At 46.8% G+C, this 25,698-nt stretch overlaps 1 protein-coding gene across 1 annotated transcript in view; it reads right to left on the bottom strand.

Annotated features, from left to right (window-relative positions):
• LOC141271531 (BPI fold-containing family B member 6-like) overlaps positions 1-25,698 on the bottom strand; it is a 102,138-nt gene that overhangs the window by 40,065 nt on the left and 36,375 nt on the right. Inside the window, exons 6-9 of the mRNA XM_073681586.1 lie at positions 25,504-25,595; positions 24,349-24,525; positions 17,695-17,748; positions 14,280-14,441 (exon numbers count right to left, since the gene is read on the bottom strand). Of these exons, the coding sequence (XP_073537687.1) occupies positions 14,280-14,441; positions 17,695-17,748; positions 24,349-24,525; positions 25,504-25,595 (485 nt within the window). The remainder of the gene's footprint in view (positions 1-14,279; positions 14,442-17,694; positions 17,749-24,348; positions 24,526-25,503; positions 25,596-25,698) is intronic.

The following is a 25,698-nucleotide window of genomic DNA, read 5'->3' as shown; positions in this document are numbered from 1 at the left end:
CACATTAGACCGCATGAAAAGCGCATCAACATATACAGTGATGCGGATTCCATGCGGTCTAATGCAAGTCAATGGCGGCAAAAGAGCAGCGTTTCCGCAAAATTAATTGACATGCTGCGGATTTTTGACCGCAGCGTTTACGCTGCGGAAAAATCCGCATCATGGGCACAGCACATGCGGATTTCAATTGGGGAACATTGCTGCCCTTCTACCATGCGTTTTTCATGCGTTTCCGCGGCGTTTACGCAACTGCAAAAACGCCGCGGAAACGCATGAAAAAGGCATCGTGTGAACTCAGCCTTTTACTACTTTACTTAATGATACGTTCATCAAGTATTACCGGGTTTAAATCAGCGCAATTATTAAATCTTGAATGAGGTTTAGTCAGTGTTGGACTGGAGTGCCAAGGGCCCACCAGTAACATTGACTCTGGGGGCCTCCTGTTCAGCTACATGCAAATATTCCATTACAGTCGATCACAAATTTACCTAAAGTATTCTTCAATATAATAATAAACTGGGTAGATTGATGAATGAATTAATGAATGATGAGATACTGGCTTGCTCTGTACATAGTGAATCATGTGACAACTACAGCTCATTTAGGAGGGTAGGGGCCCACCGTTGGATTCACCTGTTCCCCAGTGCGCCTGTCCAAGCCTTGGCATGTTGATTAATAACATTAGATAGAATGCAACCCAAAGGCATAAACAAATGTAGGGATGAGCGGATCTTTAGAAATTCGAATTCACAACTTCACAGAATTTTACCCCAAAATGTGATTTTCGATGAATAAATTCACACAAATCTCAATACTGGAGAGCTTGTATTTGTTTGTAAAATACATGTGGAGGAGTGTTGAGAGAGGACCCACTGACCATAAGAGCTTACACATTAGAGGCTAGATAGAGAGAGAGAAGATGTCACACACCATAAGAGCTTACACTCTACAAACAAGAGAAAGAGAGGACCCTGCTGACCATAAGAGCTTAGACTCTATAAAAGAGATATAGAGAAGACCCCACAGACCATAAGAGCTTACACTCCACAGTAGAGTGAAATAGAGCACCCCCACAGACCATAAGAGCTAACACTCTACAGGAGAGAGAGCACCCCACAGACAATATGAGCTTACACTTTAAAGGAAGCGAAAGAGAGGACCCTACTGATCATAAGAGCTTACACTCTACAGGTGAGATAGAGAACCCTGCTCATCATAAGGGCTTACATTTTACAGAAAAGGGAGATTTACCCAGTCACTTTGGAGATGAAAATGACTCTATCATTCAACCTGTGCTCCTCTGGGAACTGAAGATCTGTGATGGTCCTGGTACCGACCACCACTTTACAAGGTATGATAATCTATAAGATGTCATAGCTGCAGGGCATTATGGCGAAGCGATTGCTAGATGACGTGAGCCCGCTCTCTGATGCTTCAGCAGTGATGGAAATGGTGATGGGCAAGGTTTCTTTATTTTTGCAAACTGTGAATTAAATCTCCAAGTGTTCAAATGCACGTGTAACCAGAAATTTTAGGAAATTCAACTCAAACTCAATCCTCCGCAGAGTAATCCACTCATGTCTAAACAAATGCTGTAATTGTATTTTTATGATCACTTTCAGTATGCTGAGTTATTGTAGCGCCGGCGTCCCTGCCCTCTGCTAGGCAGGGACGCTGTTCCCCTCACCTCTCTGCTCCGTGCCCGGCGTCCTCCTCCCGCTCTGCTGGCAGCGCGCGCTCCTTCCCGGCCACTGTGCTTAGGGCGCGCGCGCGCGCTCTCCCTCCCTCTTAAAGGGGCCGCGCGCGCCGTCCTAAGGAGTCCCCGGCCAATGGCCGGAGGACTTCACCATATATAAGGCACCTCCTCCAAAATGGAGGTGCCCGAGCAATGTTGTTGCACTGTTCACTACTCTGCTTCAGCCCTCAGGTCCCGTTGCCAGTTACCTGCCAGATACCTGCCAGATTCCTATCAGCTTGCTGTCTTATTCCTGCCTGATATTCTGCTACCTGCCTGCTAGCCTGAGGTCCGACGGTCTGCCTTACAACTCCTGTCAGTCCGTCTAAGGACCAGCTTGCCCGCTCACCTGGGAGCGCACATCAGCTACCTGCCTGCTTGCCTGAGGTCCGACGGTCTGCCTTCCAACTCCTGTCAGTCTGTCTATGGACCAGCTTGCCCGCTCACCTGGGAGCGCACATCTGCTACCTGCCTGCTAGCCTACCTGGAGGCTCCACCGTCACGTGCTGTGACCACCTGCCTGTCCAGTGACTCCTGCCCGCTCACCTGGGAGCGCTCATCTGCTGCCTGTCTCCTAGCCTACCTGGAGGCTCTGCCGTCACGTGCTGTGACCACCCGCCTGTCCAGAGACTTCTGCCCGCTCACCTGGGAGCGCTCATCTGCCGCCTGTCTGTTGGTCTTCCTGGAGGCTCCGCCGTCACATGCCGTGACCACCCGTTTATCCAGAGACTCTCGCCTGCTCACCTGGGAGCTCACGTCTACCATCAGCCGCCACAGGTCGTACCAACCCTTTACCCAGAGACTGCCCCGGTCACTTGCCGTGACCATCTGCCCGTTCATCCAGAGACTGCCCCGGTCACTTGCCGTGACCATCTGCCCGTTCATCCAGAGACTGCCCCGGTCACTTGCCGTGACCATCTGCCCGTTCATCCAGAGACTGCCCCGGTCACTTGCCGTGACCTCCTGCCCGTTCTTCCAGAGACTGTCCCGGTCATCTGCTGTGACTGCCTGCCTGGTCGCCACCCGCTCCCTTACAAGGACCGCCCCCTTATATAGTAGCTCAGAGGTTCCGCCTCCCAGACCCGTTACAGTTATTACTGTTTAGTAAATGGGTCTCATGGTATTCTATACATTATTATAATATGTGATACATTTACTAAATGTTTCTATAGCAATGTGCACTTTCATGGTCCATATTAGTAAATGAGGAAAGGGGGTACCCCCCCCAAAATATCACATCATGTTTGGCTACTATGATTGAATGCACATTTTGAATAAAGAAGGGACGCTGTCCCAAAAAGCTGCCAGATGTGAATAGTCCTTCATTGATTGTGCTGATTAATATCCTTGGGAATACCTGAAAACGTACTGTAGGATTTAATAAGACAAATCCATGATAACTAGAGATGAGCGTTGTTCGACTCGAACTGTTCGCCAATCTCAAATTCGAGCTCTTTTGGGCGGTGTTTGAGCCGTTCGGCGAACACGAACGATTTGAAAAAAATTCGGCTGTTAGAGGTTATGTTCCATAACTGTTCGTGCATCAAAATCATAACTGGATTTTTTCTCAGTATTGATGAAAATTAATGTTAATATGCAGTTTGAGTGTACAGTGGGGCGGGGGAGGGGCAGGGGATGGATCTCTGCAGGAATAATGAAGATCTCCATTTTTTTTTCTCTTTCCCGCATTTACAGTGGGGAGGTGCAATCTGTCAGCCTATCAGCAGCGCACACACGGAGCGAACTGCTTTTTTTCACACAAGCAAGGGCATGTGTCATTGGCAGTGTATGTCACATGTCCTTGCCCTATAAGACCCAGCCATTTTCCCCGTCGCCACCATTTTCTCACTGCTGCAGCTGCGTGTTAGACGGCACCGCTGTTGCTGTGTGCGCTATACCTTGTTAATTTCAAGCCAATTTTCGCACAAATCTACAGATAGCTTGGGAGTAGGGAATAGTTGTGATTGCAGTCCTTTTAAGGACTAGGTTACAGCATTTCCTACGACTTTTATCAGGCAGGTCTGTGCTCTTAAATAGATAGGTTGGGAGTAAAGACTAATTGTAATTGCAGTCCTTTTCAGGACTAAGTTACATCAGTTCCTATCAGTTTTTGCCAGGCAGGTCTGTACCAGTGCTGTGCAAGTTTTTTTCACAGCATTTGGCTAAATCTAGCAAAGCTAATCCTTTTTGGCCTATTGCAGAGTGTGTTAGTCAGTGGAGTAGCCTATCTGTGTTGCCAGCTGCACCACCTGTGTATAGAATACCAATTTTTTTACTGCACCTAGTGAAGTAAAACCTTTTGGGCACAGCATCATTCTATTAGTCCATCTATACTAACCTCCACCATGTTGCAAATTGAATATAATTTTTTTCTGCATCTAGCTCTGAAAAAATATTTGGGCTTCTAGCAGTGTGTGGGACTTGTTCTATTAGTCCATCTATACTGACCTCCATCAGGTTGCAAATTAAAAATAATTTTTATCTGCATCTAGCTCTGAAAAAATATTTGGGCTTCTAGCAGTGTGTGGTACTTGTTCTATTAGTCCATCTATACTGACCTCCATCAGGTTGCAAATTGAATATAATTTTTTTCCGCATCTAGCTCTGAAAAAATATTTGGGCTTCTAGCAGTGTGTGGGACTTGGTCTATTAGTCTATCTATACTGACCTCCATCAGGTTGCAAATTGAATATAATTTTTTTCTGCATCTAGCTCTGAAAAAATATTTGGGCTTCTAGCAGTGTGTGGGACTTGTTCTATTAGTCTATCTATACTGACCTCCATCAGGTTGCAAATTGAATATAATTTTTTTCTGCATCTAGCTCTGAAAAAATATTTGGGCTTCTAGCAGTGTGTGGGACTTGTTCTATTAGTCTATCTATACTGACCTCCATCAGGTTGCAAATTGAATATAATTTTTTTCTGCATCTAGCTCCGAAAAAATATTTGGGCTTCTAGCAGTGTGTGGGACTTGTTCTATTAGTCCATCTATACTGACCTCCATCAGGTTGCAAATTGAATATAATTTTTTTCTGCATCTAGCTCTGAAAAAATATTTGGGCTTCTAGCAGTGTGTGGGACTTGGTCTATTAGTCCATCTATACTGACCTCCATCAGGTTGCAAATTCAATATAATTTTTTTCTGCATCTAGCTCTGAAAAAATATTTGGGCTTGTAGCAGTGTGTGGGACTTGTTATATTAGTCCATCTATACTGACCTCCATCAGGTTGTAAATTGAATATAATTTTTTTCTGCATCTAACCCAGCCAATAGTTTTGGCCTAATACCACAGTTTGGCCACTCAGCTCTGCTCAGTTCCCATCCATTGTTTTTTGTGCAAACAACTCCAGAGTTGTGAATTATACTGTATAACCACCAAAATGAGTGGAAAAAGGCCTGCTGGTGGTGGAAAGGGGAATAGGCGTGTTGGGAAGGGGAAAAAAGGTTGTGTCCATGGGGTAGGTGTTAAAGAAACAGTAACATCTGCAGAAGAAAGAGCATCTTCCAGCCAATCTAAAATGTCTACTTCTTTTAGCGGACAATGTGATAAGATCTCTTTCTTATGGCCACGCCAATCGCTACAAATTCTAGATGAGGCACAAAAACAGCAGGTGCTTCAACGGATATCAAGGGCTCCTTTAAGTGGGCTCTCCTCCACATCAACTTCAACATCACAAATACTCCAGTCCTCAGAGGTGTCACCCCAATCGCACTTGCTTCCTCACAGCTCCCAAATCTCCAGCTGCCCGTCTGAGTATGAGGTAGAACAGATGGTTGAGTCAGCAGAGCTGTTTACTCATACTATAGCCTGGGAATCAGAGGTCGGCTCCAGCGCTTCTGTGAATCCAGACGAGGAAATGATCTGCACTGATGCCCAGAATCTTTATGAGTCGGATCCAGGACCAGACGCAGAAGGTTCTGACCATAATGTAGACCCTCATTCCCAAACTTTAACTCCTGTTGGTGGAGACAATGAGGAAGACGATGATGAGACTCAAATACCTGATTGGAGCGACAACTTTAGTTTTTTGTCAGGGCAGGAACAGGTTGGCTCTGAGGACGACGGGTGTGATAACACACAGGGTGATGATGATGAGGTTGGAGATCCCACTTACTGTCAACCCACAGTCAGCCAAGAGATGAGGTCAGCAGAGGAGGTGGAGGAGGATGCTAGTGACGACGAGGTCAGGTTGCGCCTTCCTGGACAGAGACATAGTACTGGAAGCACGTCAACAACTGCATCCTCAAACACAACTCTGCCTCTGACCACAAGTCGTGGTGGCTCTTCATGTCGCATGGGTGCTAAGCCTTGCATAGCCTGGGCATTTTTTCAGATCGATAAAGATGACCCAACTCGTGTTATCTGTAACATTTGTCAGCAAAAGCTAAGTAGAGTCCAAAAAACACATAGTTTGAGCACTTCATGCATGAACCGGCACATGGACATGAAGCATATGTTGCAGTGGGAAGCTCACTGTGCTACAATGCGGCATAGCCGGCCGGGCCAACCACCGTCTGCCCCATCTTGTGCATCTGCGGCCTCTTCATCCTCTGAGACTGGGGGGACAGCAGTCACACCTGTTTTGGGACGCAGAGCTGCCACCTCTTTACCAGCAACAGCCAGCGTGATTGGCAGGTCATCATTTTCTTTGGAGGTGGTAACACCAGCTGGTGTTGAGCGCTGTCCGACATCGATAGCACCACCTTTGGATCAAGGCAACCTAACATGTCCGCCTGCATCTTCCTCACAGACCGGCAGTTTGCCGGGGACACCCTTATCAACCCCTTCTAAGCACAACAGCCAGCCCTCGGTCCCTCAGATGTGGACAAGTAAAATACCATTTCCTCCTATCCATGAGAAAGCTAAGAGGTTGAATTTCACCATCTGCAAGCTCTTGGCTACAGAAATGCTGCCTTTCCGCCTGGTGGAAACAGAGGATTTTCGAGACCTTATGTCCGTCACAGTGCCCCAGTACCAGATGCCCAGTCGGCACTACTTCTCAAAGAAAGGTGTGCCTGCGCTCCACCAGCATGTCGCACACAACATCACCGCTTCTTTGAGAAACTCTGTGTGTGACAGGGTGCATTTCACCACAGACACTTGGACGAGTAGGCATGGACAGGGGCGTTACATGTCGCTGACTGGGCACTGGGTAACTATGGTGACAGCAGGACAAGGGGCTGCGGTCCAAGTCTTGCCGTCCCCACGAGTTGTGCGTCAATTCTCTTTATGTCAAAGTTCCTCCACTGCTTCTGCCTCCTCAACCTCCTCTCGGTCCTCCACCTACACCCAAAGCCTGTCTGGTCATGCCACAAGCTTTCTAACTGCGCAGAAGGGATCCTGCACACCTCCTTACTATTCTGGCAGTAGGGCTCAACGTCATCAGGCGGTTTTTAATTTGAAATGTCTGGGAAATGTGAGTCACACAGCTGAGGAGTTGTAGTCAGCTCTGGAAAACCAATTTCATGAATGGTTGGCTCCACTGGACCTGAAACCAGGGAAGGCTGTGTGCGACAATGCTGCAAACCTGGGTGCGGCCCTTCGCCGGGGCAATGTCACACACGTGCCTTGTATGGCTCACGTGTTGAACCTGGTTGTCCAGCAATTTTTAGCCCACTATCCCGGACTAGATGGCCTTCTGCAGAGGGCACGGTCGCTGTGTGCTCACTTCCGCCATTCGCATGCCACAGCTCAGCGACTTACATCTCTACAGAAGTCGTTGGGCCTGCCACTTCACCGGCTAAAATGCGATGTGCCTACCCGGTGGAATTCAACTCTGCACATGTTGCAGCGACTGTGGCAGCACCGACAAGCCCTGGTGCAATACGTTCTGACGTATAGCCTGGGCCAACGAGATCCAGAGGTGGGGCAAATCACGCTGGAGGAGTGGTCTCAGATCAGGGACCTATGCACCCTTCTGCACATTTTTGAAATGGCGACGAAGATGTTTAGTGCTAACGATGCCATTATCAGCATGACTATTCCAGTGATTTACATGCTGGAGCACATGTTAAACAGAATTCGGAGTCAGGTGGTGGCACAAGAGGAGGTGGAGGAAGTAGAGGAGGAGGAGTTGTATGCGGAAGGGCTAACATCTGCAAGGTTCAGACGGTTGGCAGCACCAAGGCGGCAGGCATGTGAGGGTGGGGGAGATGGATTTACCAGGGCGCATGGTAGCAGCCAAACTAGTGAGGAAGGTGCAGGAGGCCAGGAAGAAGTGGAGGACGAACTGATGGAAGACTCATCAGATGAGGGAGACCTTGATCACATTTCTGTTGTGCGAGGTTGGGGGGAGAGGACAGAGGAAGGAAGCATGATTGTTACCTCGCCACCAACACAACAGGGACTCGGTGCTCCTGGATGCGCAAGACACATGAGTGCCTTCTTGCTGCACTACCTGCAACATGACCCTCGAATTGTGAGAATTAGAAATAATCCTGACTACTGGGTTGCCACACTGTTAGATCCCTGGTACAAAAGTAAATTTGCAGAAATTATTCCTGCCATAGAAAGGGATGCACGCATGCAGGAGTATCAGCAGAGACTGTTGCAGAATCTTACATGTGCTTTTCCACAAAACACTAGTGGTGCACGTAGTGAATCTCACAGTTCCAACTTGCCAACCGTGGGACCGTCGAGTGTTCAGCACTCAAACCGTAACAGAAACACAGTATCTGCTGGTAACATCAATTTTGCGGAATCATTTCAACACTTTTTTAGCCCATCCTTTGCAAGGTCACAGGAGACAAGAAGTCTGACACATAGTCAACGCCTAGAGACGATGGTACAGGAGTATCTCCAAGTGAACATTGACGCCATGACTGTGTCACTGGACCCTTGCTCTTTTTGGGCTTCCAATCTGGAAAAATCGCCGGAGCTCGCCACTTACGCCTTGGAGATCTTGTCATGCCCCGCAGCCAGCGTTCTGTCTGAACGTGTGTTTAGCGCTGCTGGTGGTGTGCTGACAGATAAGCGCACGCGGCTCTCCACTGATAATGTAGACAGACTCACGTTCATAAAGATGAACAAATCATAGATCCGAAACGACTTTTCTACCCCTGTGTCATCCTGGGGAGAGTAAAAGCTTGATGATTGGTTAAAATCACCTCACTAACCGTTTTAAGCTTTCAAATTACTAATCATGTTTATCTGTATCTTGGCTGGAAAATAATTTGGGCTTTGTAGCAGTGTGCAGTACTGATTCTATTAGGCCATCTATACTAAGCTCCACCAGATTTAAAATTAATAATAATTTTTAGCTGCATCTAGCCCGGAAAATAATTTTGGGGCTCTGAGATGCGCAAGACACATAAGTGCCTTCTTGCTGCACTACTGGCAACATGACCCTCAGATTGTCAGAATTCGAAGTAATCCTGACTACTGGGTTGCTACACTCTTAGATCCCCCACACTCTTCGATCAACCTTTTAATTTTAATAAAGACCAAAAAAATGGTCATTTTTGAAATTATAAGCATTAGCAGGTTATTAGAAACTGAAATCAAACAGTTTTCAACTCAAAACTTTATTCTAGTTGATGTTACATTTGCACATAGGACCCCTTGTTCGAAAGGAGCTTCTGAACTCTCTCGTCCATTGAATTTGTCAGGTTTTGGATCGTTTCTGCTTCAATTGTTTTGCATGAGGACAGAATACCCTCCCAGAGCTGTTGCTTAGATGTGAACTGCCTCCTGCCATCATAGACACTCCTTTTGATGATGCTCCAGAGGTTCTGAATGGGGTAGAGGTCAGGGGAGCATGGGGGTCACACCATAAGTTTGTCCCCTTTTATGCCCATATCAACCAGAGATGCAGATGTGTTATGTGCAGCATGAGACGGTGCATTATCATGCATGAAAATGATCTTGCTGTGGAATACACGGTTCTTCTTCTTGAACCATGGCAGGAAGTGCTGTTTGAAAAACTCCACATACATTATGGAGTTCATCTTTACCCCTTCAGGGATCCTAAAGGGGCCGACAATCTCTCTCCCCATGATTCCAGCCCAAAACATTACTCCACCTCCTCCTTGTTGGCGCTGTAGCCGTGTTTGCGTGGGGTGTCCATCAACCAGCCATCCTCCACTCCATCCATCTGGACCATCGAGCGTTGCACGTCACTCATCCTTGAACAAAACAGGTTTGTATTCAGTCTTCATGTATTGTTTGGCCCACTGGAGCCGTTTCTGCTTGTGTGAAGTGGATAGAGGAGGTCGACAGGATGGCGTACGCACAGCTGCAAACCTCTGAAGGACCCTGCATCTTGTTGTTCGGGGGACGTTGGAGGCACCAGCAGCTTCAAAAACTTGTCTGCTGCTCTTTTAACCTGACGTAATTGCCTGTAGGAAAGAGTCCTCAATTTGCCCTTTTCAGCACGCACACGTGTGTACTGTGAATCAGCTACATACGTCTTGATTGCCAAGACACTTCATCCTGATCATCGCACAATGTTGATTGTAGTCATGCCTTGACCTAAACACTCCACAATTTGTTGCTTCTCAGCAGCCGACACATCCCTTTTCTTTCCCGTTTTGGCAGAAAATGTAGGCTGCTTAATAATGTGGGACAGCCTTCTTAAGTAGTCTTGCCTTTCATTGGACACACCTGCCAAACTAATTAGCACAGGTGTCTGCAATTGCTTACAGTGATATAAAGAGCCCTGACATACATCACCATCAATGAGTTTAACTGACAAACAAACAAATTCTTCCCTTATCACTCCTAAACATAATAATTTGGAACACAGTGTACATGTGCTTTTCCACAAAACACCAGTGGTTCACGTAGTGAATCTTACAGTTCTAACTTGCCAACCGTGGTCTGTATGGAGTTGTTCAATAAAGGGCCCAAAATTAAGATAACATAGACGGGAGAGGTCTCTATGAATAGGAATTCCTAAGTATTTGATACCCTGTGAGGGTCAGGCAAAGAGAAAGTTGGACTGGATGGAATCCTGTATGGATTTGGGGAGGGAGACATCGAGGGCCTCAGACTTCGCTGCATTGATTTTAAAATTTGACCATGTAACAAAGTGATCTATTTCAGCCATAACAGCAGGGATGGATATATGTGATTGAGTGATATATACTAGGACATCATCAGCAAATAGAGAGCACTTGTACTCGGTGCCTCCCACCTCAATCCACCTAATATTGGGGTTATGGTGAATTGATGAGAGCAGGTGCTCCGTCACTAGGATGTATAAGAGAGGGGACAGAGGACATCCCTGCCTTGTCCCATTGGTGATTATGAAAGGTGATGAAAATGTTCTGACGCGCCCCCTGGGCCTTGGGACACCCGAAGCCTGACCCTTTTTGGTGGATGCTGGTGGTTGTAGTCTTCATGGCGGCGACCCGTTTCCATGGCTCAGGGCGGTCAAACCAGTGGCGGAACTATTTATGTGGTTTTGATGTTTAAATGTCCGACTACGCCACCCGTGGATTGCGGTCAGCGTGAACCGCCGCTGCAGGGCAGACCGCTGAGGCTGGTGTTGTGGGTGCAGCAGAGCGTAGCATAACTCCCCACGGGAGGAGTATAGCCTCAGGGCAGTGTATGCGGAGGATGGGGGTGATAGTGCAGGGCAGCAGCAGTAATGACACGGAGTCAGTGATGCAGTCCAGGGCCTTTACTCACAGTTCTTATTATCGAGACCACTTCTGCAGGTAACGGCTGCCCACGTCGTACTGTGCTCACCAGGTGAGGGGCTCAGACAACTCTCAGATAACTTTGGAGCGCTTCACAGGACCCCCTTTGTGTGTCCTTTGTCTGGCCTTTCTTACCAACCCTTCTGTCCGGCTGCCTCGGGCCTCCTCTTGGTAAACTTGGCGCGAGTTTCCCTGACCCTATGTGGTGCCTTCCTAGCGGGTGTAGCGAGGGGCTGCGCCACATAAAATGTCACAGCCTCCGGTTTCTAGCTGAGGGTCGTTTCCCGCCTCCACTAGTTTCGGGGACCGGTCTCCCCCTTTGGCCTGACCCCTCCACGCAGGTGGATTCGGGCATGCGGTGGCGACTCGCCCATCCGCACCCCTGGGATCCCTTCGTTCCTCATTCATGGAGCCTTCTCCGCTCCTCTTCCTTCCTTCTCCCTCTTCCAGGCCTGGGCCTCTGTTACTAGGCCCGCCTCCGGAGCAGAGCTCATGCAGAGCCCCTGCTCCCTGTCACTTCTGCTCAGACTTCTCTGCACTGAACTAAGATGGTGCCCACCTTTTATACTCCCTTCTCAATGCACCCAGGAACTGCTTCCTCCCTGCTCCTGCACTACAGGGTTCCACTTCCTCAATGTTCCCTCCCCCCACTCCAGCCAGGGACAGGGACTGTCGTGCCCATCTCAGGGGCATATTGGTCGCCCTGCTTCACGGCAATGTGGTGTAATGCATGCAGGTGTCGGGTCCTGATCCACACTCCATCCTTACCTGAGAGTGAGATATCACACCTCTGGGTGAGGTGCAATACCTCTGTAGCAACCGAGCCCTCAGGGTGCTACAGTTCCATTTATCTTCAGCCTAGGTGACGTATTGCGATACAGGGCCATGATTTTGGCTATAAAAGGGTCCCCTAGACCCATACCCCAAGCTTTTTAAGAGAATAATATATGGCGTGCCAGGAGACTCTATGGAATGCTTTCTCAGCATCCAACGAGAGTATCTAATTACAAATTTTTAACTGCATGTAGCCCAGGAAATACTTTGTGCCTAGTAGCAGTGTCTGCTAGTCAGCGGATTATCCCGGCTGTTAAGCAAGCTACACCACCTGTAGTTTGGACACTTAATTTTTTCAAAGGAATTGCTTTGGGACCACGGGATACTCAGTGAAGAGCATTAGGAGGCACCCCAAGGCTTAGGGGCTGGGACTGGCGGTAGGACGCCTTGCGGTGGACAGCCGAGCTTGATCCTTATAAAAGCTTTTTAACTGCAGCAGCTTTAGTGGACGCTACTGGAGCTGGAATTACGCGGCTGCTAGCATGAGACTTGCCCTCCAATAGATCCTTGTAAAAGGATTTAAAGTGTATTCATTCAAATTAGAGAGACAATTTAAATTAAAAAGCTTAGAGCTACCTCCACCACAGGGGGCTCGCTCGACCCACCAGCGGACAGGCACCAGTATTGGGAGAGGGGGGCTGGCCGTCAGGGTCCACCGCGGCTCTGGCACAAACCCGGCGACACGGAGGTGGCACGGGCAGGAACGGACTGGCCGTGTCGGCTTCTCACTTTTTGGATTTTGGAAGGGCATGACATGCCTATATCTGTGTCTCCCCCTCCTTTTACTCCTCCACCTCTTTTCTTTTCGCATGACTATATGTACTTGTCACTTTTCCATGTGTTAGTTATGTCTTCTGAGCAGTTTGTCAGCTTTTGGACACCTTTGAAGGTGTTTTCTATGTGTTTCTATGTGTTTTTGTTTGCCTGCCATTGGTTTTAACGGTGTTCGACGGTGTTCAACGGTGTTCTAAGGTGTTCCACGAACAGTTCGACGAACAGTTCGGCGAACACACGGGTGTTCGACGAACCGAACCGAACTCGAACACTACGGGGGTGGCTCAACACTAATGATAACTTTGCAATAGCTGCGGGTTAGAGGACAAACAGATTTCTGAACTGTACATGCATACAGTCACGCTGACAGACTGGACCAGCCTGCGAGCGATAAAGCATCAGTATTTAAAAGATTGAAAAACACTTTATTTTATATCCTCCATCTCACTGCTCTTCCTGTCATTTGCTGGGCTTTATGACACTAGCTGGGCATGATGTGATGCAGTAAGAGTAATGCTGAATACACACATCCATGTGTCACAGTCCACGATTCCGGGCCTGAGCCCCCCAGACTCTGAGGCATATAGAGTATGAGGCAGTTAAGATCGGATCAGGAGATCCGTGGCTGGTACATGTATTTCGGTCCGTACTCAGACCCCGACACACAGGTGTGTTCCACTATAGGTTATACTATTATCGTTAACCAGCAATTCTAGGAACACTCTCCATAATCGGGCAGTGTAAACAGGTTGCCAATCACCTGATGAAAAAGCAAAGCACTCGATAGTAAGGTGAATTGATTTTTAAGCATGCTAACCTGGACACACACTGCCAAGAACAACGGCAGCTTTTTTGCAAAGAACAATCTACTAACTATAGGTTTGTGTGCATCAGAAGCCCAGTTGGCCTGTCTAACCAGGCTGTTAAAAAGCCACCGATGTAAAGTAGCCCTAGATCAGAGGAAATGGTGGTAGGGCTGCTTTTTCTCTAACCGGGAGGCAGTATAGTACAGTAACTGAGCACTTGCCCTTTTTAACATTATATCTAACAAAGCAAGTTGGTAGGTGAAGAACCCCTGTTTTCCTAGTCAGATTTCTATAAAATCTCATGCACATAGTCATATTATGGCTCCATTTTGCATGGAGCTGTACCAGGTCTGCCATTAGGGTATTTACTTTATCTCCCTGTATTTCTGACTTCATATAGAGGTATAAAGGGTTTACATGGACTTCATTACTTCTTTTTTAATAATCTGATGGCTAAATTAAATTGCTTAAATTGTTCAATTCTTACCAAGTTCACTTCAAATAATGTCCGGGAGTATGAGTCTGGGGATGATGCAATGACTTCCATAGTTGAATAAAGATGGAGAATCGCTTTCTTGCTAGTTGCTGTTACTAAAGCGGATTTATTCACAAAGATATTTATTTTGTAATCTTGCAGTCTTGGGGGAAGCTGGAAGAAAAGAATGCATTATTATAAAACTGAATTAGCGAAACATGTGACTGATTAAAGAGGTTGTCCAGTTCAAAATAATAAGTCTGCAGTCACTGTGTGTGACTGCAGACTTATGAATCCCCCACAGTACGCAGTGTGCTCTGCAAGGATTCGCCGGTTTCTGAGCCGGGATCAGCGGGTACGTTTGCATTCTACATACCCCAGACAGAGGCCAACTAGTGGGAACGGCCTCACTCCATACACTTGGATAGAGCGAGGCAGCGCCCCGCTTAGTGATGCATCTATCCAATGGGCGTGGCCGATTAGTAGACACAGACAACCCCTTTAACTGTAGAAGTGGGTATGCTCCTAGTGAGCAACATTGATTTAAGCTTTTAATTATTTTTATATACATTGTGTGTGTGTGTATTTTAAACATGTATGTACGTTTTTTTAAATTATATATATTATATATGCATATATAAGTATATATAAAAAATTATATATTATATATATATTTATATAAATAATATCTATTTATATATATATATATTTATTTATATAAATTGTACAGTGTAACATACCTAGTGGCGGGCTTGCATGGTGCACCATCTCTCACCATGCAAGATCGCAAACTTGATCATCAGTCCAGTCTGCTAGCCTGGCTTCTTTCCATGCTGTCTGTTTTTCTCTGTTCTGACTGCTTAGGGCGGTGGCTCGGTTACTTCCTGTTTCTTGTAGCTGCTGTGGGCACACCCCTAATGCATCCTCAGCCTATTGCTGTCAGTCGCTGAATATTTAAACCAGCTTCACCTGGCTGATGCCTGAGCAACGCTATCATTCAGTGTGCTGCCCTACTCTGAATTTGCCAGGTCCTGTTCTGCTCTTGTCTTGTTTCCACCACTCTGGGGACTGTATTCCCAGACTGGCTCCTGTATCTCCTTCAGTAGCAGTTCCTGTCTGAACTGTATCCTAGCCTGTTCGTCCCGCCTTCTAGGGGCCGCATACCTAGACCTGTTGTCTGTGTTTTCTTGCCTGTCTGTCCGCCTTCCTGAAGGCTGTATTTCCAGGCCAGTCTGAACACCCTCCTAGCCTGTTCGTTCCGCCTTTTCTGGGGGCCGCATACCCAGACCCGCTCCTGTATCTCGCTGCAGTGTCAGTTTCTGTCTGAACACTCAGTTCCTGTCTGATCACTCTCCTAGCCTGTTTCCTGTTTTTCTCTATGTCCGTACCTTCCCTTTTTCTGCAGAGTCTGAACCTGCACCTAACTCCTACTCGTTGTCGCTGTACTTCCGTTTGTGAGTTTAGAGTCCACTCGCTACTTCATTGCAAGTATCTTGTGTGTATCTGGTTCTGCCTTTCCCTTCCAGTCTGTTCCGTGTGAACACAGCCCTGTCCCCTCTGCTCTGCCTTGCTCACCGCTCCGGCGGTTCTTACCTGCTCTGCCTTGCTCACCACTCCGGCGTTTTCTGCCCGCTCTGCCTTGCTCACCGCTCCGGCAGTTTCTCTCTGCCCTGCCTTACTCACCGCTCCGGCGGTTTCTGCCCGCTCTGCCTTGTTCACCGCTCTGGCGGTTTCTCTCTGCTCTGCCTTGCTCACTGCTCCGGCGGTTCTTGCCTGCTCTGCCTTGCTCACCGCTCCGGCGGTTCTTGCCTGCTCTGCCTTGCTCACCGCTCCGGTGGTTCTTGCCTGCTCTGCCTTGCTCACCGCTCCGGCGGTTTCTCTCTGCCCTGCCTTGCTCACCGCTCCGGCGGTTTCTGCCCTCTCTGCCTTGCTCACCGCTTTGGCGGTTCCTGCCTGCTCTGCCTTGCTCACCGCTCCGGCGGTTCTTGCCTGCTCTGCCTTTGCTCACCGCTCCGGCGGTTCTTGCTTGCTCTTCCTTTGCTCACCGCTCCAGGCGGTCTCGCTCTGCTCTGCCTTTGCTCACCACTCCAGGTGGTCTCGCTCTGCTCTGCCTTTGCTCACCGCTCCAGGCGGTCTCGCTCTGCTCTGCCTTTGCTCACTGCTCCAGGCGGTGTCGCTCTGCTCTGCCTTTGCTCACCGCTCCAGGCGGTCTCGCTCTGCTCTGCCTTTGCTCACCGCTCCAGGCGGTCTCGCTCTGCCCTGTCTTTGCTCACCGCTCCAGGCGGCCTCGCCCTGCTCTGCTCTTGTTCACCGCTCCAGCGGTCTCGCTATGCTCTGCTTGTCTACCGCATCTGCGGTTCTGTTCCTGAGTCTCAGTCTGTGCTGGACCTTATCCAGTCTGTGCTCCAACCTGCTAGTGCCTCCCTGTCGGCACTCCAGACGTGCTTGCCAGTACCCCCTGCCTGCATACCAGTCGTGCTTACCAGTGCCCGCCTGTCTGCATACCAGCCGTGCCTGCCTATACCCACCAGTCAGTGTGCCAGCCTAACCAGCCTGTTCCTGTATTCCCCAGTGTGGGTCAACAGCCGTGTCCAGGGTCTGACCTGGAGTCGCACCTGGTCCCTCTGCTCGGTTCCTCCCTGGTGCACAGGCATCGTATGCCGTCGTGCGACCTTGGTCGGATCAGGTAGATACTTAGTTACGCCCCTCCAGGCACTCTCCGGTTCATGGTCCAGTGGAATCACTAAACACTCACACGCCAGTCAGTCCGGGCGTATGCATAACACAAAGCATATGTAATTTACAGCAATATGTCCCACAAAAAACAAAGCATCATTCAGCCGTGTGAAAAAAGGCTCAGTCATTAGGGCCCTCTCAGACATGGTCTTTAAGGGATTAAACCCAAAAATTCATTAACTCCAGTCCTCACGAATCTCCAACGCATCATGTTTTCAGGATCTCCTTAGTACTGCACAGGTTAGAGAACCTATGTCAATTTCTGATGCTTTAATAATAATTCCATCACCTGTGCAATACTAGGAAGTCCTGAAAACATGATCTGTTGGGGGCCGTGAGGACTGGAGTTTGGGAAACACTGCTATAAGGGAAGCTTCCCATGAATAAGCTTTGTTAAAGAAATACAGTATCTGTAATTACTGTAAATCACTTCTATATACACGAGTAGGATTGTTTCTGCATGAAGTGCATAGATATTAACAAACTTCATTCAGATATATGGAAAAGTTCCAGACATTTCAACAACAAATCTGCTATTTGAAATATAGTCTAAGGATGAAACACAACTCTTCCCGATTATGTGAATGCACTCCATAAATTCTGCATCTTAAAGTGTGGTGTGACCAGTACGGGTGGGGGTTGGATTGTTACTGAAACATCTGGCTAATCTAATTTATGTGTACATTCTTACCTCTGGAATGATGTCACTTAAAATTGATGTAGACATAGCCCCTCCATTTACCAGCTGGAAAAAAAATAGCAAAATATCATAAGTACAGTTATACTGTTGTTAGTAGCTATTGAAAATTGAAGTCATAGGATTATAATTTAAAATAAACTCTATGACGTCACTATATTCCATCCACAGACCTGTTCTATTCATGTTATCATATAGAAAATGTGTGAAGTTTTGGTTTACTAATAAAGGGGTGGTCCTTTAATCCTAAATATGTGTCTATTTAATGTCATGATCTAATCTTTTTTTTACTACTTTCTGATGTTCTCTTCATACAATGCTCACTGTCAGTGCGCTCTCTTGCTGGCTCATAACTTCTCATCAGAGGTGGCAAGAGAGCGCACTGTCACTGTTCATATTGCACAGTGACAAGATTCTACTGAGAATTCATCCCAATTGACAACTGACTCATGCTCTGTACAGCAGCGACTAGCCCAGCCCCATAAACAGCTGTCACTGATGATGCTTCGTTTCAGGGTATGGGCAGAGTCTGCGCCAGTGACCTCAGCCTCTGCCACCTGATGGCTACTCGTCTGAGTATCCCAGCATGCCCTGGAATTCTCAAATGAAGCGTCAAACAGGAATTAGTACACAAAAAAAATAAAGCAGTTAGCGTGAGGGAACGATAGATACTTTGTAATTAAGGTACATTAGAAGAGAGATTAGATTGTGCCATTACAAAGACAGACATTTTGGGATTAAAATACATTTTTAGTTTTAGTCCACTCCTTTAAGCTTTTATCAATTTTTGAGGATTTTTTTTGCAACAACATTTTAAACTTTTATCAAATTGATAAAGGCTTAATTGTAAGCCAAAATATCACAACTAGTGTTGAGCGATACCTTCCGATATCAGGAAATATCGTATCGGATTGGATCGGGCCGATACCCAAAAAGTATCGGATATCGCCGATTCCGATACCGGAAACCAATGCAAGTCAATGGGACATAAATATCGGAATGAAAATAAACCCTTTCTTTCCTTGTAGGTTAATTCTACATGAAGTAAAACAACTAAGAATAATGTAGAATGACATGAAAAGCCGGCAATTCATCAGCGGCATTCACCGGTACCCGACAATTTACAACAGAAAGAATAGAGCTTCACACATAGATTAGGTAGATAGAACCATGTCAGTCACATATATATGAAGTACAGTGACAGTGTTGCTTACTGTACTTGTCATTTAGTGTAAAGGATTTATTTTAAAAAATATTAGTGTTTTCGTGCACCGGCTCTTTAAAAGAGCCGGCCGGCAATTCAGCAGCGGTACCCGACAATTTATAACAGACAGAATAGAGCTTCACACATAGATTAGATAGATAGAAACATGTCAGTCACATATCTATGAAGTACAGTGACAGTGTTGCTTACTGTACTTGTCATTTAGTGTAAAGGATTTATTTAAAAAAATATTAGTGTTTTCGTGCACCGTCTCTTTAAGAAAGCCGGCCGGCAATTCAGCATCTGTACCCGACAATTTAGAATAGAAAGAATAGAGAATCACACATAGATTAGATAGATAGAAACATGTCAGTCACATATATATGAAGTACAGTGACAGTGTTGATTACTGTACTTGTCATTTAGTGTTAAAATAAAGGATTTATTTAAAAAAAAATTGGCGTGGGGTTCCCCTTAATTTTAGGCTCTAGCGGAGGTTAAGCAGACAGCTGGGGCAAATGTTTGAAGCCTGGGAAGGGGGTAATACCCACGGAGCTTCCCAGGAAACTAATATCAGCCCCCAGCTGAATACCTAGCCTTTACTAGCTATTAAAATGGGGGAACCCCCCAAAAAAAATAACGTGGGGTCCCCCCTAATTTAATAGCTAGCAAAGGCTAGGCAGACAGCTGGGGGCTGATTTTAATAGCCCAGGAAGGGTGCCATGAATATTGGCCCCCTCCCAGGCTAGAAACACCAGCCGTCAGCCGCCCCAGAAATGGCGCATCCATAGGATGCGCCAATTCTGGCACTTAGCCTCGCTCTTCCCACTGCCCTGTAGCGGTGGCAGTGGGGTAATAGGGCTGGGGTTGATGTCAGCTTATAATGCCAGCTGACATCAAGCCCAGGTTAGTAATGGAGAGGCGTCTATAAGACACCCCCATTACTAACCCCATAGTCAAAGTTAAAGAAAAACACAAACACCCAGAATAAAGTCCTTTAATTGAAATAAACACACAATTCTTTATTGTTCTAAATTAAACCATACTTACCATCACGCCCATTCCAGCTGAAGCCAACGATCTCCTGCAATAAAAGAAAAATAATAAAGCAACCTCATCCTTACCTTTCCATGGTTCCCACAACAGCTTCAGCTCTGCTCCATCGAGATGACAGGCTGGACCGCAGCAGAACGCTGCCATCTAGCCTGTCATCCCAAAGACACTGAGAAGCGCAGGCATGCTTGCGCTCCTCAGTGTCTCTCTGTGATGTCATCCAGATGAGCCGAGTTCATGTCCAATGAACTCAGCTCACCTCATGCACGTCACTGACAGCGTGGGAAAATTCTCACGCTGAAGCGCTGAGTGCAGGAGAATTTTCCCACGCTGTCAGGGACGTGCATGAGGTGAGCTGAGTTCATTGGACATGACCTCACCTCATGTATGTCATTGACAGCGTGGGAGAAGTCTCACGCTGAAGCGCTGAGTGCAGGAGAATTTTCCCACGCTGTCAGTGACGTGCATGAGGTGAGCTGAGTTCATTGGACATGACCTCACCTCATGTATGTCACTGACAGCGTGGGAGAAGTCTCACGCTGAAGCGCTGAGTGCAGGAGAATTTTCCCACGCTGTCAGTGACGTGCATGAGGTGAGCTGAGTTCATTGGACATGACCTCGGCTCATCTGGATGTCGTCACAGCCAGACACTGAGGAGCGCAAGCATGCCTGCGCTTCTCAGTGTCTGCGGGATGACAGCCTGGATGGCGGCGTTCTGCTGCGGTCCAGCCTGTCATCTCGATGTAGCAGAGCTGAAGCTGTCGTGGGAACCATGGAAAGGTAAGGATGAGGTTGCTTTATTATTTTTCTTTTATTGAAGGAGATCGTTGGCTTCAGCTGGAATGGGCGTGACTGTAAGTATGGTTTAATTTAGAACAATAAAGAATTGTGTCTTTATTTCAATTAAAGGACTTTTTTCTGGGTGTTTGTGTTTTTTTTAAATACTTTACTAGAAATTCATGGCGGTCATGTCTAATATTGGCGTGACCCCATGAATTTCGGGCTTAGGGCCAGCTGATAATGCCAAGCTGGCCTTAACCCCTTTATTACCCAGTGAGCCACCGCACCAGGGCCCTGGATGAGTTGGGTACAGCGCCAGAAGATGGCGCTTCTATGAACGCGCCATTTTCCGGGGGGGCTGCGGACTGCAATTTGCAGCGGGTGGGGCCCAGAAAGCTTGGGCCTCCCTGCGCTGCGGATTCCAGCCCCCAGCTGCCTTGTTGTACCTGGCTGGACACAAAAATAGGGCGAAGCCCCACGTATTTTTTTTTTTAATTATTTCATGAAATTCATGGAATAATTAAGAAAAAAAGGGCTTCCCTATATTGTTGTGTCCGGCTAGGTACAAATAGGCAGCTGGTGGTTGGGGGCAGCCCGTTCCTGCCTGCTGTACCTGACTGGACACAAATATAGGGCGAAGCCCCACATAATTTTTTTTTAATTACTTCATGAATTTCCTGAAATAATTAAAAAAAAATTGACGTGGGGCTTTGCACTATATTTGTGTCCAGCCAGGTACAGCAGGCAGGAACGGGCTGCCCCCAACCACCAGCTGCCTATTTGTACCTGGTTGGACACAACAATATAGGGAAGCCCTTTTTTTCTTAATTATTCCATGAATTTCATGAAATAATTTAAAAAAAAAAAAAACGTGGAGCTTCTCCCTATTTTTGTGTCCAGCTAGGTACAACTAGGCAGCTGGGGGATGGAATCTGCAGCGCAGGGAGGCCCAAGCTTTCTGCCCCTCCCCCGCTGAAAATTGCAGTCTGCAGCCGCCCCGGAAAATGGCGCGTTCATAGAAGCTGGATGCTGTACCTGGCTGGCATACAAAAATATGGCGAAGCCCACGTCAAAAGTTTTGGGAAAAATTAATTAAAAAATAAATAATAATTTAGGGACTGCATCTTTATTAACTCCTCAAATGTCATTTAGTGTTAAAATAAAGGATTTATTTAAAAAAAAAATGGCGTGGGATCCCCCATAATTTTAGTCTCTAGCGGAGGTTAAGCAGACGGCTGGGGCAGATGTTTGAAGCCTGGGAAGGGGGTAAAACCCACGGAGCTTCCCAGGCTACTAATATCAGCCCCCAGCTGAATACCTAGCCTTTACTAGCTATTAAAATGGGGGACCCCCCCAAAAAAAATGACGTGGGGTCCCCCCTATTTTAATAGCTAGCAAAGGCTAGGCAGACAGCTGGGGGCTGATATTAATAGCCCAGGAAGGGTGCCATGAATAATGGCCCCCTCCCAGGCTAGAAACACCAGCCGTCAGCCGCCCCAGAAATGGCGCATCCATAGGATGCGCCAATTCTGGCACTTAGCCTCGCTCTTCCACGCTGCCCTGGTGCGGTGGCAGGGGGTAATAGTGGTGGGGTTCATGTCAGCGCCAGCTGCCATGAAGCCCAGGTTAGTAATGATGGGCGTCTATAAGACACCCCCATTACTAACCTACAAAGTGTTAAAAAGAAAAAACACACTACACCCAGAAAAAAATAATTTATTTGAAATAAAACACACCATTTTATTTAATTCTTAGTTTACTAAAAATAATAGTTACCTGTCCACGTTCCTGCGCTGATCTCCCATGCACAGCTGTCACATCTGGAGATGGTGACAGCTGTGCATGGCTGCTGTAAGCTCACGCTGCCGGGAACACGTCCGCTCCCGGCAGCGGGAGCCCCTGACTGAGGTCACCGGAGTGCATTCAGGCCGCGCAGCTCCGGAGACCTCCTTTACGGCACTGCTGTACCGTGGGAATTTCTCACGATACAGCAGGGCCGTAAAGCAGCTAACCGGAGCAGCACTGCCTGAACTCCGGTGAACCCTTACGGCCCCGTCATTCTAGCGGCGGCAGCGGTTCAGAGCGGTCACATTCTATGTGGCTGCTCTGAACTGGAGATCATCGTGGGACACTGGTGGACTACTACAGAGGGGTAAGGATAAGGTTGTGGTTTATTATTTTATATTTTATTACAGGAGATCGATGGCTTCGGGGAATTAGGTGTCTAGGTGAGTATAGGTGTAGTTTTTTATTTTTTACTTTATTTTAGGTGGCGATCGGCGGGGACAGGTAATGTATGAACTAATTTATTGTAGGTAACCACTGGCCACCAATGACATGTATTTAACATTTATTGGGGACACAGTAGGGCAATTTAAATAGCAGGATCAGGCTGATGGGAACTACTGCTCCCATCAAGCTGATCCTGCTGGCACGAGTGGACGGGGGACAGACATAGGCCGATGGGAGTAGTAGTGTCACATCGGCCTATGTCTGCCTGCATGCACAGACACCGCGCACACCCGCACAAACATCGCACAGACACCCCGCACACACACCCCGCACACACCCGCACACACACTAATCATGACCGGTCTGATGGTCTGGGAGGTGAGGCTGACCTGTGCGGCCGTGGGAAAGTTCATGTGAGTTCATGCAGTCAAGCATGAACTCACATGAACCCTCTGAGGGCACCGCGGCTACTTCAAATGAACAGCTGATCGGCATCACCTGATACCTCATCTGTTCATTTGAAGTAACCGGCGGGAAAGCGCAGCACAGAACGGGAAAGCCGGCGGTGAAGTCTTTTCACTGCCGGCTTCCCCGCCCGGGTCCTTCGCTCCTTGGTGCTGCGCTCCCCGCCCGGTCCTAATTTACGATTGGGATTGGAGGTGGTGAGGGGAGCGGAGGATCGGGGTGGGAGGCTGCGGGGAAGCAGTATGGGGCTGTGTGATTGTTTAAAAGCCGGCGGCTTTTTACCGCGCGCCGGCCTTTAAACAATCAGGAGAATTCTCCCACGCTGGGATGGCATTCTGATGACAGGCTGGATCTCAGCTGAGCGCTGCCATCCAACTTGTCATCCTTCACAGACACTGCAGAGCGCAGGCATTATGGGAACTTCCGATTCCGGTATTCGATATTGTAAAAGTATCGGAATTAAGTATCGGAATTCCGATACCGCGAATATCGGCCGATACCCGATATTACAGTATCGGAATGCTCAACACTAATCACAACCTTTTTTTTATGATGATTTGGAAAATAAAAAAGCCTGTGGATGGAATATGCTGACGTCCTGGAGTATTTGGAGAATTTTGATAACTAACTAGTAGCAAGTGCTACTTGTATACTGTGTTATTGATTTGGGATTTATAGATTTAGTCCATCTGAGTGCTCCCTTCATGATAATGATGTTAGTGGAGCTATTTGCAGCAACATTTTGGGAACTTTTGACCAAAAGTCAAAGCCCAAGTGCATTAATTATGGAAGTCACATCATCAAGACATTTCCTTAGAAACACTAGATATTTTGCTTGAAAATATAGAAAATGTGCCATCCAGTGAATTTTTGATCTCTGTAACCTAAACTAAAGATTCAATTATTTTTCATACATCATCTTCACTGGCTTTGAAGTTAAAAGCTCCTTCTTCTTGAAATACAGTGAAGACATGTCCAAGAAAGTCAGCTGTCAGAAGAAACATAGTTTCAGAGGAATATGGCATGACAAGTGAACTTTTATTGATGTCATCTGGTGGGTTAATGAGATTCTCTCCTTTGAATACTTGGACCTTTGGGAGAATAAAGAATATGATATGATTAAGATTTAGAGTAAAGTTTGGCATTTAAAGTTAATCTGTCAGTAAGTTTTTGCTGTGTAATTTGAAGACCGCATGAGGTAGGGGTTAAAACACAGATTTCAGCAATGCCTCTCTTATCAAGCTCAGTGGTTTTATTTGCTTGCACTGATTGTTTTAGAACCAGAAGCTTATAATTTCTAGGACTTAGCAGGGCATGCCCTCTGTTCTGACTACGCCCCCTTCTGTGATAAGCACCTCACTGTCTCACTGTGTGGGCGGGGTTAGCTTTCTTAGCTCTGTTTTATTGCTAAATCTAAAACTCTGATTGAGTCACAACTGCTGCACCCAGTAGACTAAGTGATACATCATTGGATTTTACTTCTCTTTGCCTACATCAGGCTGCTTTCAGATAAGGTAGCAAAACCAGCTGACAGGGTCCCTTTAAACTTGGTATATTTACAAATTCACCTTACTGCTCTGTTGCTCCATGATCATTTAAAGAGGTTTTCCACTTAAACATGCCTTAAAATTGTGGTCAGATCTTTGCCTTCACCCACCACTTCTGTTTGCGTCAGTTGGCATTTATTGGCATTTATTCTTCCTAAAACATAGGATATACAGTAGATTTCTTTTCAGATTTCTTGCACCTACCCTTTGGAGATACATTGAATTGGCCTAATAAGAGTCCAGAAGACAGAACCTTTGCGAGTCCCACTTTTATGGCTTGGTTTACTGACTTTCTAAAAGTTATTTTTAAGAAAACTGCATTAAAGGAATTTTTCCCATGTTTGTAGGACAATCTATTTGCAGACATTCCCATCAATCCAAAGAATAAGCAAATTTGTGAAGACCCCCTACAATTTTTGTCTAACGCTAGCATCCAATATGTTTAAAACTGGAGTCATTGGATGATGTTGTTGCATGAATATATCAAAAGGTCTGCCAAAGTGACAGGTAAAATAGACTCACATTTAATTCAATATCAATATGTTCTTCTGAAACTGGTGGTATTGGAGATGTCGTATAGTGGAGACTTCCTGACTGTCCAAAAGGCAAGCTCGCTGGAAAAATACACTCAATTATTGCAATGTTACGTGACTCTATTTAGTGGACAGAACATAACAACATGAGATAAAGCACTTGCATATAGACACAGATGTAAAG

This window comes from Phyllobates terribilis, unplaced genomic scaffold (genome assembly GCF_046119375.1).
Source record: "Phyllobates terribilis strain yellow unplaced genomic scaffold, ASM4611937v1 Scaffold_5__5_contigs__length_657084704, whole genome shotgun sequence".
Lineage (NCBI taxonomy): Eukaryota > Metazoa > Chordata > Amphibia > Anura > Dendrobatidae > Phyllobates > Phyllobates terribilis.
Note: the sequence above shows the minus strand (reverse complement) of the source record. Positions and strands in the feature narration are given on the sequence as shown.